Raw genomic sequence first — 13,785 nt, 5'->3', positions numbered from 1 at the left:
GAGCCACTTCCTGGGGCACCTGGGTGGCTCAGTGGGTTGAGTGTCAGACTTTGGCTCAGGTCATGATCTCATGATTTGTGCCACATCAGTCTCACTGCCTCTGGACCCTCTGTCCTCCTCTCTCTGCCCCTCCTCTGCCTGCTCTCTCTCTCTCTCAAAAATAAACATTAAAGAGAGAGAGAGCCACTTCTTTTACTTTGCAACAGTATAATTACATTTGTTAAAAATAAAAACAAATAAAATATCATTAATTATAGATTCAGATTTTTTTTTTGACCAAAGAAATATCCAGAGGCATACACCCATCTCTGCAGTAGAAGGCAAAATGATAGTGCCGCTACGCAAACTTGATAATCACTAGTTCTGAGTTTGGATTATTTAAATTAAACGTCAACAGCCCCACACTTGCCCCTCACCCTGCCTCAAAAAATAAAATTGCAGCAACCTGACTGTAGAATGGTTACCTGGAGGTGCTGAATTTTGCTGTGGCTAATGTAGAGCTTCTTGGTGGTGGAAGGAAGGCCTGACGGTACCTCCGTTAGCCTGTAGCATTGTACCGAGTGCACTGAATCGCAGCTACATCTCCCAGGACAGTTAGGATGGAAACCAGAGGTAAGAGAGAGCAAAGCAAGGAAGGCATAAAGCAGATGCATCTTCCAAAACAGGGCCTCTCAGGCAGCAGCCAAGTGTTTAGATGATGTCTCACTCTTTATACCATGAAATCTGATCATAGAATCTTATGAATGTGTGCTCTGTCAATGTAAGGAGACAGGGAAGAAAAAATTCCAATTTTGTCTGGGTTAAAATGTTAGCAACCATTACAAAGGGCTTAAACATTGATAAGCTGCCTTAATATTTGTAGGTGAGCAAACCCCTCTGTTATTTATGGCTTGGAAGGCTAATCTGCAAACACGTCTATTATCTGTAGTTTCCTTGTTTTGTTAAATGTGACACTAGGGAATTAGTGGGGAAAGACAAAGAGCTGTTTTATAGTGGGCTATAAACCTTTGGATTTTCTGTGACCCTATATTACAACGATTTTTGTAGGACTGCAGCAGGCAGGTGTTTTCTTCTCCCATTAACTAGTATGGGAAAATGAGCAGGTTTTCTCTTTATTATTGTTGTTTCAGTAACATTTTATGGCTAGGGAAACAATGGGCTACCAAGAAGAGGGGTTTAGAGCCAGAGATAAATTGTTCAACTCATCTATCACTTGGTCCACTCAAATATCAAATTTGGACAATATTTTTGTCATTCAAAAATATTGTTGACTTGGATGAGAACAAAACATCAAAATGGGTCAGTTACCTTCGTCTATTTGTAATAATGGAAGAAAAGGCCTCGAGTGTCTTCAGAGGAACTTGTGTGTTCTGAAACCTGACTGCAGAGGGAAGGCTTCATTTGTCCCAGGCACGCTTTTGTTGAGGCTCTTTTACTTGCTGTGCTCATCCCTGCTGAGGAATTTAAAAGCATTTTAAGAAAAAGATTATATAGAGAAGTTCTCTCCTCCCAATGGAAGACCTGAATTTCCCTATGCTGGTTGGCCTGAGCCCATCGCTCCAAAGAAACGCTTTCTAATATTGAAAAGCTTTTCTGATGTCCCCTTCAACCTACCTCTCTGCTGCAGTTTTCATTTTGAAGCCAAATTTCCTTTGCTCTGATAATTTATTTCCAGAGTAAGTAAGGATTTCTGTATGCTTTTCCCAAAAGACTTTTCTACTCCTCTCTTTTGATTTTTTTTAAGTCCTCTTTTCTTTTACTATCTGAGATAAGGAATGATAAGGGATTTCTTTTCTATCAATATTCTGATTTTCAACAAACTTTATTACTAATTTCTCAACAAGAGAATTATTTTTTTTTTTAATTTTTAGAATTTTCAGATAGGAAAGTAATGTTCAAGAAAAGAAAATTTGGAAAAAAAGAGCAAGGAGGGGAAAAAAAATCAGTGTTAGTCTTGTCCCCAAATCAAACACGTTTCTGGTTTCTTTTCTCTGCCTAGGCTTTGAAAAAACCAAGAGAAATACTCATGGAACACTTTTTTTTCTTCTGTGTTAATTCATAGTTAATTAAAATGGAGAGAGTAAATTCATAGTTAATTAAAATTAAATGTCTACAAAATCCTTTGGTGTCATCTGCCATTAGAGGCAGCTGATTTTTCTGTTATGCAGCATAGCGATGGATTTCATTTTCTACCCTCTGTTGGTCACTGCAGTATACCCTTTTCTTTGAGCCCTGAAATTACACTGTATAATATTTTTTTCTTCCATGGTATTTCTATAGCTTTCCTGTAATGCCGACATTATCTCTAAAATGTTACTATTTTACAATAGTAAATAGTTTTGTTTTATTTTTTTATTTTTTTATTTTATCAATTGTAAACCTACTTACATAATTTATATTCTGTACCTTTTACTATTATATTTTTCATATTATTTTATAGTTTCCATAAACATAAATTTTAATGTCTAATAGACTTTCAAGAGTATTGTCCAGATTTGATTAACTACTAAGTGTTGGAGTTTTAAGTTGTTTCCTGGTTTTAATATTACAAATATAAATAGTTTTGATCATAAAAAGTTGAAAATGTTTTGAAGAATAAAAGCTCCATTTGTTCCCCTAGACCACACCTATTTAGTTAGAGTTAAGCTGAGAAGTCTTTTGTTTTCCAGGTAGAAGGCAAAGTCTTATTGATACCATAAACTGCAGAGAAAGTATAGTACAAAGGTACAGCCTGGGTGCTTGAAGGACATGCATGTCTTCTTGTACCTGCACTGGAGGCGACAGTCCCCTCTGCAGTCATGCTGTGCTAAGCCGCAGCCACAAAACGGCCATCACTGGTCAGCTTCTGGCATACTTTCTGCTGACTTTTGGAATTTTCACATGTTGATTAAGGGCTCTGAGTGTAAAATTCCCTAGATTGAGTTTTTAGGTCTTGAGTTTATGGGTTCCTAAGGCTAAGTGTGAGACAGACTGTTCTTTTCTCTGAAAAGATTTAACACCTTATCTCATCATTATTGCTTGGCTTCTTTGGGCGAGAAGAAACCTAATAAAGAAGCATGGGTGCCTTTCTCAAGAATGGAAACTCAAATGACTCACCCAGCAACTGTTCAAAATATACCCCAGAATCTAGGTTTAATCTTTCAGCACAAGGAGGATTGCAATCTCAAGGAATATGCTTTGCATTTGAATTTGGATTGAATTAGATTTATGTCTTTGTTTAGATTCTCAAGCCAGGATCCTCCTTGACTTGCTTTCTTATCTTCTTTATCTTTATGCCCCCTCCTCACCTCCCTTCCTTTCTTCCTTTCTATAACCCAGGGGTTCTCAACCAGGGGCAGTTTGGCGATGTCTGAAGACATTTTTTATGACAATAAATGGTGGTAATGGTCAGGAGAGGATAGGCAGTGTTATGAGTATCTAGAGAGTAATGGTGAGGGATACTACTAAACACTCTACAACGGAAAGGACTGCCCCACAAGAAAGAAGTCTCTAGTCCAAAATGTCAATAGTGCCTTGTCAGGAAACCCCACAATAAATACAAACATGTGTCTCAATGCAATGGATATTGGCCTTCCTTGGTTTATTAAAAGCAAAGGTCTAGTTCCCATTGTAGACAGGAAACTGAATTCCAGAGAAGAAGCTGACTAACCCACAATCTTCCTGACTTGGGTCTGTAAGCACTGGCTTGTGATTCCTATTATAAAACTGATCAGCCAAAAGTGAGAAAGAAGCTTTAATTTATGAAAATCTCCTTTTGAGGTAAAAGAAAAGAAATTTTAAAGACTCAAAAAATTATGAATATGATTCTTTTTAACTTTTATTTCCTTCTTGAAAATGTTGCAGAAAAAGTGTAACTTTGAAGTAAGACAAAAAAATACTTTTTCTACTGTTTAACCTCTCTAAATCTTAATGTTTTCTTCTATACGTGAAGATAAAATGTGAGGAAATAATGTCCACTCTACAGAAAGGAATAGATGACATGAACTAAGGCATGTCAAGTCCATGGGTGAAAAGGGAGTCTCAATACATGATAGTTGTATTGGTTTGGATTATTAGTTACAAGCAATGAAAAAAAAAATCTGGCTAATTTAAGCAGAAGAGGAATTATTGACAATTGGGTAGCATACAGAATTGTGAAAACCTACAGAACCAGATTTGGAAATGGCAAGAATAAAAGCAAGCCTCTGTAGCCAGAATCACAGGCAAAATCACACTTCAGTCTGGTGTCACCACAGAACACGGATGCCCTGGCCTGCACCACTGAACTGGAAATTGTGTGCCACTTGCTGGCCCCGCTACTACTCAAAAAGGATGTTGCTACCCCCACTCCCATCTCTCCTCCCTACTAGGAAGAATTACCCCAAGCTTGCCTTACTGTCTCCAAGGTAAAAATTCCAGGTGGATTATTTTGGTTAGCTGACCCCAGATCATATGCCTGTGCTCCCGCTGTCAAGAGTTGGGGAGTGGGCTTGTCTGACATTTTCAGTCCATTATGGGAAGAAGAGTCAGTTTATCATATTCAAGTTACGTAAGGTAGGGAATTCCCTAAATAGAGGAGGGGGGGCTTAAATATGGGCAGTCCTGCATTTATAGTGACAAATATCCACTATAAAAATCTTTTCATCCCCACTCCCTCTGCTTACCATGGCCACAAAAGCCAAATGAACTTTGAGTGAGTTACAGTCAAATGGGGCCAAATTCTTTGTCCAACAATGCTTGTGACTTGGCTTTTGTGTAATTGTTTCCCCACACTTTCTGACTTGTTTCTTTGAAAGACTGTGAAAATTCTAAAAAAGATACTTAAAGGTATTCTTATAGTTTTAATCTAAGTGCAAAAAAAAAAAAAAAGATAACTAATGTTTAACAGCGTTCAGAATGCAATTGTTTGGGGCCCCTTGTGGAATTAATCTACAAGAAACATAAATGACAGGGGCTGATGAGGGGGAAGTCTGTGTTTGATCTGTAAAGTCTGACAATCTGAGAAATAAACAGTGACTTGACAGTGATGAAAGAGGAAGAATCAATGATTAGTAAACTCTGATACCATTGTTGCTAAATGGTGGTTTTAGATAATGCTGAATCAAACCTGGAGTTGTGGGAAAGGGTAAATAAAGAATGTAAATCAGGTAACAGTGGAAAAGCAGTTGTAGTTGGTCGTTGAGAGTGTAAGGAAAAAACACAGTGATAGAGATTTTGAAAATTGCTTTTTGTTATGTTTTTTTTTTTTTTAAGCTTATTTATACTGAGAGCGACAGAGATGGTGCAAGTGGGAGAAGGGCAGAGAGAGAGAGAGAGGGAGACAGAGAATGAGAGGCCGGCTCTGAGCTGCCAGCTCAGAGCACAATGCAGGGCTCGAACCCATGAAAACATGAGATCATGACCTGAGCTGGAACCAAGAGTCGTATGCTTAACCAACTAAGCCACCCAGGTGCCCCATTATGTTTTGTCTTTAGGTTTGTGTACACCACACAAAAATGTAGTAGGTCTTAAATTTTAACTATGGAATAGGTAAAATAACTTTCAAAGCTTAAATTATACTGGATTTATTATTAGTCAAGTCAACCAGATTATTGTTAAATAAACATTTCTCTTTAGGTTGGGAAAAAATATTCCTTAGATTTTAAAGGTTGACATGTATTTTGTAGATATTCCTAACTCTTGAGCTATGAAACATTAAACATTATAAAAAATGTTTAGCTATGCTCTCCGGCAGGTATCAAAGGTATGTTTTGAAAAGTGACAGTTTTTAGATTTCTAAGTAGACTGTTGTAATATTTTAAATATTAAACTGATTCCACAAATACTTACATCATTTCTACCATGTTCTGTGTTCTGTGTTAGGACCTGGCATTCAAAGATTAAGTAATATATGGTTATTGCTGCAAGGAGCTCACGGTCTGAGGGGCTCCAAAAATATGGTCAGCGCCGTAGCAGGTATTTGCAGGAAACTAAATGGTGATGGTAGCCATAGCTCCACATGAGAAGAAAAAAGGAAGTTTTCCTGAAAGAGGTGTCTGAGCTAATCTTTAATCACTGCATTAAAATTCCCAGTTTTAAGAAGGCTTCTTAAAAGAAGTATGAGTAGGGGCGCCTGGGTGGCGCAGTCAGTTAAGCGTCCGACTTCAGCCAGGTCACGATCTCACGGTCTGTGAGTTCAAGCCCTGCATCGGGCTCTGGGCTGATGGCTCGGAGCCTGGAGCCTGTTTCTGATTCTGTGTCTCCCTCTCTCTCTGCCCCTCCCCCGTTCATGCTCTGTCTCTCTCTGTCCCAAAAATAAATAAAAAACGTTGAAAAAAAAAATTAAAAAAAAAAAAAAAAGAAGTATGAGTATATAAAAGAAATGATCGGAAGGAGAATAAGGCTAAGAAATCACTTTGGGATGCCCAGATTTACTTCTTCAATATGAATATCTCAAATTTTCAAATTGGTAGTAAATACAAATAAATATAATTTAAATAATACATATAGACCTGATGTTCCAAGACTTGATCTGCATTGCTCAAGTAAAATGGTAGTGGATGTTCCTTGGCTTTATTTATCATACAACTGTTTATAGTGACCCAACATCACTTAATTTGCCTTTTCTTTTTTCCTGGTGGGGTTACTAGAAAGTAAATGAAACATGTGAAGCATGGTACAGGGCCTGACACATAGTAGAGTTCAATAAATGGCAGTCTCTCTCTCCAATCCAAAGTGCATCATCTATGTCCATTCAATACAGTGCCTTTGCAATTAAGACATGCTTTGATAAATGTCTGCTTAAGTACCAGTACTCACCAAAGAAATATTTAGCACCTTCTGTTTTTCCCCCGTTTCCTCAGGCCCCACCCTGTTTATTCTTAGTAATACCTTGTGGTAAAACTCTATAGGGATGAGTTCCTAAAACAAAACTATCACATTTAAGTTATATTAGAAATTTTTTAATCACATAAGCATGATTCATGAAACAGTTATCAGAAGTTTCTGCCAATGCAATTGCGAATAGAAGTATCAAGATTTTATTATCTTTAGGAAAATAAATCCCACAAGAATTGAGATTACATACAATTCCAAATTCTAGAGTAGGTCAAGATGAGGCAATTCAAAATTAATTAACTGATTAAGTCCATGGGTGGGGGGAGGCAATAAATGTAGACAAAGCACACTGGCAACAGATGGCAGCACTTGAATATCAAACCCTGCAACCCTGCTTTATACTGTAGGTTAAGTTGTGATTTGCAGAAATGCAAATCCCTGGTCTAAATGGGCAGAAGATAATTTTTACACAAAGGGCACCTCATGAACATTTGAAAGCGTCACATAGTACTAAGATAGCAAGCACACAGAGATACGGGCGACTGCTACAAGTGTGATTACAAGAAGGGACAACATGAGATAGTAAGTCTTCTGAGACACAGAGTGTGATTTGTTGGGAGTTGTAAAGGTTGTAAACAGAAATGGAGCTGGGTTCTACAATCCTGAAAATGGTATTCACCAAGAATCAGAGCATTGGAAACTAAAAACACTCAAAATGCATTTCAGCTGTGCCCTCACAGTATAGTAGGAAGTTGAAGGATGTTCCTTTTTTAAATAAATTAATTTTATTTCGAGTGTCGTCCATCCAAACTAAAGAGAGTAATAACAGAATGTGAGTATTGTAGGGGTGCCCGGGTGGCTCAGTCGATTAAGCGTCCGACTTCAGCTCAGGTCATGATCTCGAGGTCAGTGAGTGTAAGCCCCATATCAGGCTCTGTGCTGATAGCTCAGAGCCTGGAGCCTGCTTTGGATTCTATGTCTCCCTCTATCTCTGCCCCTCCCCCACTCACACTCTGCTCTCTCTCTCTCTCTCAAAAATAAATAAACATTAAAATTTTTTTTAAATCTTTAAAAAAAGGAAATGACTTTTTTGGTAATATTTATTACATATCAATGGATTTGTTTATGGCTTAAAACTGGGAATAAATTATTTTTTTAGAAAAACTTTTGGATTGGGGTGCCTGGGTGGCTCAGTTGGTTAAGCCTCAGACTTTGGCTCAGGTCATGATCTCATGGTTCATGAGTTCAAGCCCCACATCAGGGGGTTTTGTGCTGATAGCTCAGAGCCTGAGGCCTGCTTCGGATTCTGTCTCATTCTCTCCCTGCCCCTCCCTCTCTTGTGCTCTGTCTCTGTCTCTCAAAAACAAATGTAAAATAATTAAAAACATTTTTTTAAAAAGAAAAACTTTTGGACTGATTTGCCAATTTATTATGCCGGTAACTTATACAAAAAGAAATGGATTTCTTCATCCTTCTATATTTCCTGGTTAATAGGTTAAGACTTTGGAGAAAAAGATACCTAGATTGAAATCTCACCTCATTTGATTTTTAGCTGTATGACTTTACCAAGATACTTTAGCTCTTTGTGAATTATCTATTAAAAAGTGGTAATAGGGGCACCTGGGTGGCTCAGTCTGTTAAGCCTCCGACCAGCTCATGTCACCATCTAACGGTCCCGTGAGTTCGAGCCCCGCATCGGGCTCTGGGCTGATGGCTCAGAGCCTGGAGCCTGCTTCCAATTCTGTGTCTCCCTCTCTCTCTCCCCTCCCCCGTTCATGCTCTGTCTCTGTCTCAAAAATAAATAAACGTTAAAAAAAATTAAAAAAAAAGTGGTAATAGCTACGTCTTATGATTTTGTGAGGGTCAAAAAATTAAAGTAAATAGCACAGTGCTTTACACATGGTATGTTTTCAACAACTGAAAGCTGTTCTTAATGTGATTCCATGTATGTTCACCCTTCCAATTCTAAATTATTTACTTCAAATTCCTTAAAATGCATTGCTAACTATAATACAAAGAAAGGGGCTGGGGCCTTGGTAACTGTAGTAATGATGTTCTTGCAAATACTGCATATGAAAATAAAGTTAATTTGGAAGGGAATGAGGAAAGACGAATATTTTAGGTTTATGTTATTTATTGTGTATTAAAACCTATGTGAAGGTGCCTATTTAAGTTCAAGGCAAAGATCTCATAGTTTTGCTTAACTAAGTTCGCTGAAGCCAAAGGACTTATCGATGGCAGCTAGCCTGCCCTGCACTATCCAGAGAGCAAACTAGAGCTAAGCTTTCTTACTCCTCAATGGCATTGCGTTGGCGAGAGGTGCACGGGGCAGGCTTTGGTGGTGATCAATTGGAAGAGTCTGTTCCATATCACAGGAGTCTGGGGTGGGCTAGTAAAGTATTCCCTTACGCAATGCAAAAGAGACAGTTCTCACCAGCCTACCCTAGTATCTGATTTCCCCTTTCTTAAGACTGGGCTACTCTAGAAGTGGAAAGGAGTTGAGCGCAAATAGGGCTAATGGTAAAGAGCAGTTTGTCAACACTCCCAAAGGTACTACAAAATTCAAATCGAAGTAGTAGCTATTAGGATTAGACTCACTAGCCTACGAGCTCGGCTTGCGTGAGGCTCGTCTCACTCGTTTTTGTGTCCCCAGTGCCTCAACAGGGCTCTGCATTCAATATATTTATGAAGACCTGCATTCAATATATTTATGAAGATATGTATCTTCATAATTTTGTTTTTATGAAAGGTCACTGTGGGAACACCGTAGTTGTTGAAATAAGTACTTTTAAAAATAGTTTCTTCGGAAACGTATGACCTGGGGGCTAATAATCAGGATGAAGGCACTGAAGTTAAGCATCTTACCTCAGTACTGAGCGAAGTAAACTTTAGACACTAAGGCTTCAAGGTTAAAGAACACAATTAAACAGGACAGCTAATATGACAGGGTGCAAGATTCGAACTCAGGGCTGCCTATTAAAGGCAAGACAAAAGGTCCCGTGTGAATTCAGCAAAACCCGGGCGGCCGCTGTCCTTCAAGTCGCCGCTCCAAGCAGTTTTCACTCGGAGTTGAGGGCCTGGTTTAGCAAGAAGAGCCCGTATGTCCACCCACCTCACCCTCTACAGGAACCGTAAGGAAAGGTAAAACGTGGCCCTTGCGCATGCTTACACCGCCCGTCCTCACATTCCCTTCCCCGCCCTGGACGTCGCCGCAGCAACTGTCCCGGAGGTCTTTAGAACGGCTCCCGCCCACTGTGAAGTCAAGCGGGCGGAAACTGTTCGTCTCTGCGACGTGGACACCGTTCTCTTCCTCCGGCCTTTCCAACTTGGAAGCCGACACGATGCGTGCCTGTTTCTCGGGGATTCAAGCTAGAGTTTGCCAGTTGTCAATATGGCCGCTGACGGGCAGGTCCCAAGTAGAGGCTTTTCATAGGCCAAGGTCTCATCCTAGCCCCACCCACTTCGTCCCTCCAGGCTGCGTCGGCCTAAGTCTTCGCTACGCATGCGCAGCGGGGGCGGGCCGGGAGGTGGGACGGCCGGATTCTTCCGTGTGCCACCGCCGCCGCCTCAGCTTCACTGCTCTTGCCACTCAGGGGTGCATTGCCGGCGTTAGCCGCGCGAGGGGAAGGGAGGGGACCGACGGAGCGTGCGTGCGCGGGGGTCCCCGCAGTCCCAGCAGTTCCTCTCGCGCGGGGTGGGCGGCGGGGGTCAGCAGCAGTCGGGGGAGGCCCTAGACGGCGCCATGTCGGCGGGCGGCCCGTGCCCGGCAGGAGCCGGAGGGGGCCCCGGGGGCGCCTCCTGCGCCGTGGGGGTCTCCCCCGGCGGGGTATCCATGTTCCGATGGCTGGAGGTGCTGGAGAAGGAGTTCGACAAGGCCTTCGTGGATGTGGATCTGCTCCTGGGTGAGATCGATCCGGACCAGGCGGACATCACTTATGAGGGGCGACAGAAGATGACCAGCCTGAGTTCCTGCTTTGCGCAGCTTTGCCATAAAGCCCAGACTGTGTCCCAAATTAACCACAAGCTGGAGGTGAGCTGTGGGCCCTGGAGGAGGTGGCATTCAGCCCTAGGCATCAGATCCCATTTTACGCACTGGTGAAACGACCCTAGAAAACTACCTACCAGGGCACCTGGGCTCAGATGCGACAGGAGAGTGCGTGTGTGTATGTGTAAAGCAAAGGAGTGAGGTGAGGTTGGAGTAGAAAAAGGGGGTGTAGATCGACGTGTGGGTGTCCTGGAGTCCTGTCACCCACCTTCCTAGTATTTCTATGCGGAGGAAACAGGAACTAGTTACTCCAGCCTACTTGTACATGCATCATTAATAAACCTAAGATTTAAGCTCAAAGATTGTCAGAAGAATACCTTAGCCCACCTTTCAACATTTGAGTTCTCTTATATCGATTTTGACATTGACGAACTAGGTTTGTATATCACCAGACTGATACAGTGTTGATGGTTTTTTTAACTATTTCAGACCATCGTGTCTTGTTTCACACAGACATACTATTCCCTGAATGCATGAACTATTTAGGGGAATTCTATCAAAGCTCTTAGGAAAATTTAGTGGGATAAACAGGATAGTATCAGTGTCCTTCTTGGTTTATAGTTGGTCTTTAAATTACAGGCAGACACCGCAAGAGTTGTCTACAATTTTTCAAAAGACTTATAACATTGAGTGAAGTTTTGTTTGTCCTTTACTATATTTCCCAAAGTCTGGATTTATTTGTGAGAGTATGTGAAGAATGATCATTTGCTTTAGTCTCTAATCTTGTGTGTGGGTGTGGGGGTGGGTGGAGTGGAGTAGTGGTGGTTCCAAAAAAAAAACCCCAAAAACCTACCACGTTGTGCAGAAAGTTAAATTAATGCATTACAATGCATAAATATAGGATATATTTATACATAAAAATAGGATAATCAGAGATGTGCAAAGCTCTTTGAACATGAAGTTACCCTGGAAAGCATCATTGCTGTCAGTTACAATGATTGAGAGTGCCCCTTAGATCCAAATCAATATGAATATCAGGTATGTATCCTCTCCTTGATTAGTGGTTAGCAGTCTTCCTCTTTCCTGTCAGCCACAGAAAAGGTGGTCTAATTCATCTGTGATTAGCACAGATGCAAATCAGAGATTTTGTTTCTTCTCCACTGAAAGGACTGTTCATCTCTTCCATCCTTTTTGAAGAGTTTCCAATGGAAGTGCTGATGTGAAGCTAATCACGTCTTGTTCTAGGTATATGAAAATGATTTTTTATTTCTTGATTGCTGCTTACTTCTAGAAGGTAGTTAATTTTTCGGGTAGTAAAAATGCATTTAATGGATTTTAGAAATAGTGCTTTAGCTTTAAATAACAGAGCAAGAGTAGCTTTTGCCTCATGAGAACTTTCATATCATTTCCAACTGCGAGTACCTACTGAGGATAAACAGCTTTTAAAAAGTGAAACAATATCTAATTTTTTAAATGACCAGAGGACTCTTTGAACAGTGATATTTTGATGTCGGATATAAAATCTAATTTTGGAGAAAGGATGATTCTGTGAGTAGGATGTGATACTCAGTCTTTTTCATCTTTAAATATTTTAGATGAGTATTCAGAGCTATAATAAATTATGTATATCCTTTTTCTCAGAAATTGTAATTACATATTCTGACTCCACATCCTGGCTTAGGAGGTGGCGTTATTTCTCAAAATAAGAAATGCTAGCCTGTCGTGATGTGAGCATGTTTCTTCAACATACTTTGAAACCCTTGACTTAAAGATCTTAGAAAATGGGGAAGGGACATTTTGTTTGTGTGTTTTTCTGTTACAGTTAACTTACCTATTTGTGGGTTAATCTTTCTACATTTAGCAGTTTTTATGGTTTTCATGGAACCGGTTGTGTGTTTTTGAGGAGAGAGGTTCGTTGTCAGCAGTGCCTTTCAAAGCAGACCTGCTGTTGGATTATTTGCAGAATTTCAGAGGTTCATATACTGTTATTAATCTGAGATCTTGAAATCTTTAGAAAAGATTTCCATACTTTCTTGCCCTGTTTTATTTCTTAGTAAGTGGATTGAATTACTTCTATTGTTTTAAGGATATGGGCATTAAGATTCAACATTTGAGGCCATTTATAGTGTGATATAACAGGTGTGCACCAAAGTTCGGTGTTTTTAGAGATTAATACCTTAAACTATATTACCATTATAAAACATTTTTATAATCAAGACACAGATACTTCCAGTGTAGGTAACTTACATTTAATTGGTCTTGAGTATCTTTCCAGATTGCTCTTTCTTCTGCCTTACTTATTGTGCCTTTAGGTAATACCATGTTCAATATCAATATAGTAGTTAAAACAATTTTGCTGCAAAAAAAGTCAGAGGTTATATTTAAAATTAAATACTAAATGGTGTGCCTGGATGACTCAGTTGGTTGAGCCTCTTGATTTCGGCTCAAGTCATGATCCCGGGGCCGTGGGATCAAGTCCCCCAGTCTGCTTGAGATTCTCTCCCTGTCCTTCTCCCCCACTCACACACATGTGCACGGTCCCTCTCTCTCTGTGTCTCTCTCTCTCTCTCTCAAATAGAATTTAAAAAAGTAAAATAAAATAAAAAGTAAATATAAATGACGGCTGTGTGACTGCTGCTTGCCGTAGGGAGAGGGCTGTATATAAGGGGAAGGGGAGGACAAAGAATATCAGAATATATTGAGATATTTCAGGTTACTCACCTCTCTCTTATACTTCCCACATGCATGAGAATTCCTGCTTTAGTGAGCCACTTGGTGACAGCTGTGCTGGAGTCACAGGTATTGATTGGGACAGTAGTAAGAGCAGTAGTAATAGTAATAGTTATAGTAGTGTGTTAGAGTAGTACAAAGATTGAGAACCAATACTTTAGAAAAACCCACCTGTCTATCTGGAAATGCAATTTTCTGCCTATTTACCCCTTCTCTAAAATAACAGCAAAACATGAGGCACCTGGGTGGCTCAGTTGGTTAAGCATCTGACTGGA

At 40.1% G+C, this 13,785-nt stretch overlaps 1 protein-coding gene and 1 long non-coding RNA gene across 4 annotated transcripts in view; one reads left to right on the top strand and one right to left on the bottom strand.

The window, feature by feature from the left end:
* Window positions 1-470: 470 nt before the first annotated feature.
* LOC125938850 (uncharacterized) lies at window positions 471-10,295 on the bottom strand. Of its 2 annotated transcripts, none has more exons than XR_007462836.1 (3): window positions 9,661-10,295; window positions 1,309-1,454; window positions 471-752 (listed from the first exon to the last, which is right to left on the bottom strand). It is a non-coding gene; the product is annotated as an uncharacterized LOC125938850 (long non-coding RNA). The 2 variants fall into 2 exon arrangements; XR_007462835.1 differs by having other exon boundaries at window positions 1,309-1,451.
* Window positions 10,296-10,433: 138 nt separating this feature from the next.
* Window positions 10,434-13,785, top strand: part of GOPC (golgi associated PDZ and coiled-coil motif containing) — a 40,056-nt gene continuing 36,704 nt past the window's right edge. For both annotated transcript variants that reach the window (XM_049654248.1, XM_049654247.1), the window contains exon 1: window positions 10,434-10,825. In XM_049654248.1, coding sequence (XP_049510205.1) covers window positions 10,538-10,825 — 288 coding nt within the window. In that variant the 5' untranslated portion in view covers window positions 10,434-10,537. The remainder of the gene's footprint in view (window positions 10,826-13,785) is intronic.

Source organism: Panthera uncia (assembly GCF_023721935.1).
Source record: "Panthera uncia isolate 11264 chromosome B2 unlocalized genomic scaffold, Puncia_PCG_1.0 HiC_scaffold_24, whole genome shotgun sequence".
Lineage (NCBI taxonomy): Eukaryota > Metazoa > Chordata > Mammalia > Carnivora > Felidae > Panthera > Panthera uncia.
This window is presented reverse-complemented; position numbering and strand designations above follow the sequence as displayed.